This window comes from Austrofundulus limnaeus, unplaced genomic scaffold (genome assembly GCF_001266775.1).
Source record: "Austrofundulus limnaeus strain Quisiro unplaced genomic scaffold, Austrofundulus_limnaeus-1.0 Scaffold2746, whole genome shotgun sequence".
In the NCBI taxonomy this organism is placed as follows: Eukaryota; Metazoa; Chordata; class Actinopteri; order Cyprinodontiformes; family Rivulidae; genus Austrofundulus; species Austrofundulus limnaeus.
The window spans coordinates 7882-9511 of record NW_013955148.1 but is presented as its reverse complement, the minus strand read 5'-3'; the positions used below and the strand labels follow the sequence as shown (position 1 = coordinate 9511).

Genomic DNA, 1630 nt, shown 5'->3' with positions numbered 1-1630 from the left:
ATTTGTTCAAGTCTTACATAAAGACAAGCTCAGCAGTAGGACTGACACATTTTGGAGGTCTCACTTTGCTCTCAGAGAAGATGTTGGTCCTGAGTGGAGAGCATCCTACAAGCCACCGCTTGTAAAAAGAGTTGCAGACTTGCAGTGGAGAATTCTGCCTGGAGCTATAGCTGTGAACTCTTTTGTATCAGTTATTAACCCCACAGTGAGCTCTGAGTGCCCATTTTGTTCCCACAAACAAACTGTGTTCCACTGTTTCATGCTGTGCAGTCGTTTAGACTCTTTTTCTTTTCCTGAGAGGAGTTTTACACKAYGTCATGAAACCTTCTCCACACAGATGTTCATTCTTGGACACAGATATTCAAGGAAGCATAAAGATAAATGTCAACTGTTTAATTTATTCTGGAACAGCAAAGATGGCCGTTCATGTTAGTCAGAAAAACAAAGTTGAACAACCTAATGATGTGGATGTTGTTCTTTTATTTAAAAAGATGCTCAGGGCACGCTAACAGATAGATTTAGATTATTTTTTTGTTGAAAAAGTACTAAAGTGGTTTTTCTAATGTGTGGAGTTTTAAGAATATTCTCTTCCAGGTTTCAGACAGAGAACTCTCCTTTAGCTCTCTGCTCATTAAATAACTGCTTTGTTTTTTTTACTTTGTTGTAGAAACTGTGTTTCTTAAAGTGATGTTTTGTCTCTCTGTAGTAATGTTTTGTTAGGGTTTTATTTTGTAATAAAGGTTTTTTCTAAAATACCTTGATGGCGTTATCGGCTCCGTTGGTGACCAACAGCGGCTCTCCGTGGAGGAAGGAAGCTCCAGAAACAGCTGTTCTGTGGGCGTGTCTCTGCTGGTTGACCAGCTGACGGCGGTCCAAATCCCAGAATGCAATGTGTCCCTGAGGACTGCCGGACGCCAGGATGGGCGGCCCGTCTGTGGCAGAGGACACACACATCCCGTGAAGACAGAACGTGTTTCTAATCAATGAGGTGATCTGATTGGAAGGCRGGGCCTCATACACCTGCATCGTACCTGTCCTGAAAGCCAGCGTGCTGATTGGTCCCCAGTCCTGCRTGAAGCTCATCAGCGTCTCGTTCAGTCGGATGTTGTGAATGATGATGCGCCCTGTCGCCGTGCCAACACCGACCACATCCACTGCAGGACTCTGGGGAAGGAAGTCGTTATGAGTGGGCCTTTTCAAAATAAAAGCCCTTCAGTTCAGAGTCTTTACTTTTTAAAGAAGTCAGCTAACAGAGTCCGTTAGCTGTTCCTCACCTGGTGCAGAACAGTGACTCCTGCTGACCAGCCAGGAAACGTAAACAGCAGCTTACTGAGGGACAGACAGTTACATCATCATCATCATCATCATCATCATCCTCATCACCACCATCATCATCATCATCTTCATCACCCCCATCATTATCATCTTCATCATCCTCATCACCACCACCATCATCATCATCATCATCATCATCCTCATCACCACCATCATCATCATCATCATCCTCATCACCACCATCATCATCATCATCATCATCATCATCACCACCATCATCATCATCATCTTCATCACCCCCATCATTATCATCTTCATCATCCTCATCACCACCACCATCATCATCATCATCATC

At 43.8% G+C, this 1630-nt stretch overlaps 1 protein-coding gene across 1 annotated transcript in view; it reads right to left on the bottom strand.

Moving 5' to 3' along the window:
* The window catches only part of LOC106511391 (WD repeat-containing protein 36), a gene marked incomplete at its 3' end in the record, with an annotated part of 6430 nt that overhangs the window by 3428 nt on the left and 1372 nt on the right, over positions 1 to 1630 (bottom strand). The window contains 2 exon segments of the mRNA XM_014000147.1: positions 757 to 932; positions 1032 to 1164. Of these exon segments, the coding sequence (XP_013855601.1) occupies positions 757 to 932; positions 1032 to 1164 (309 nt within the window).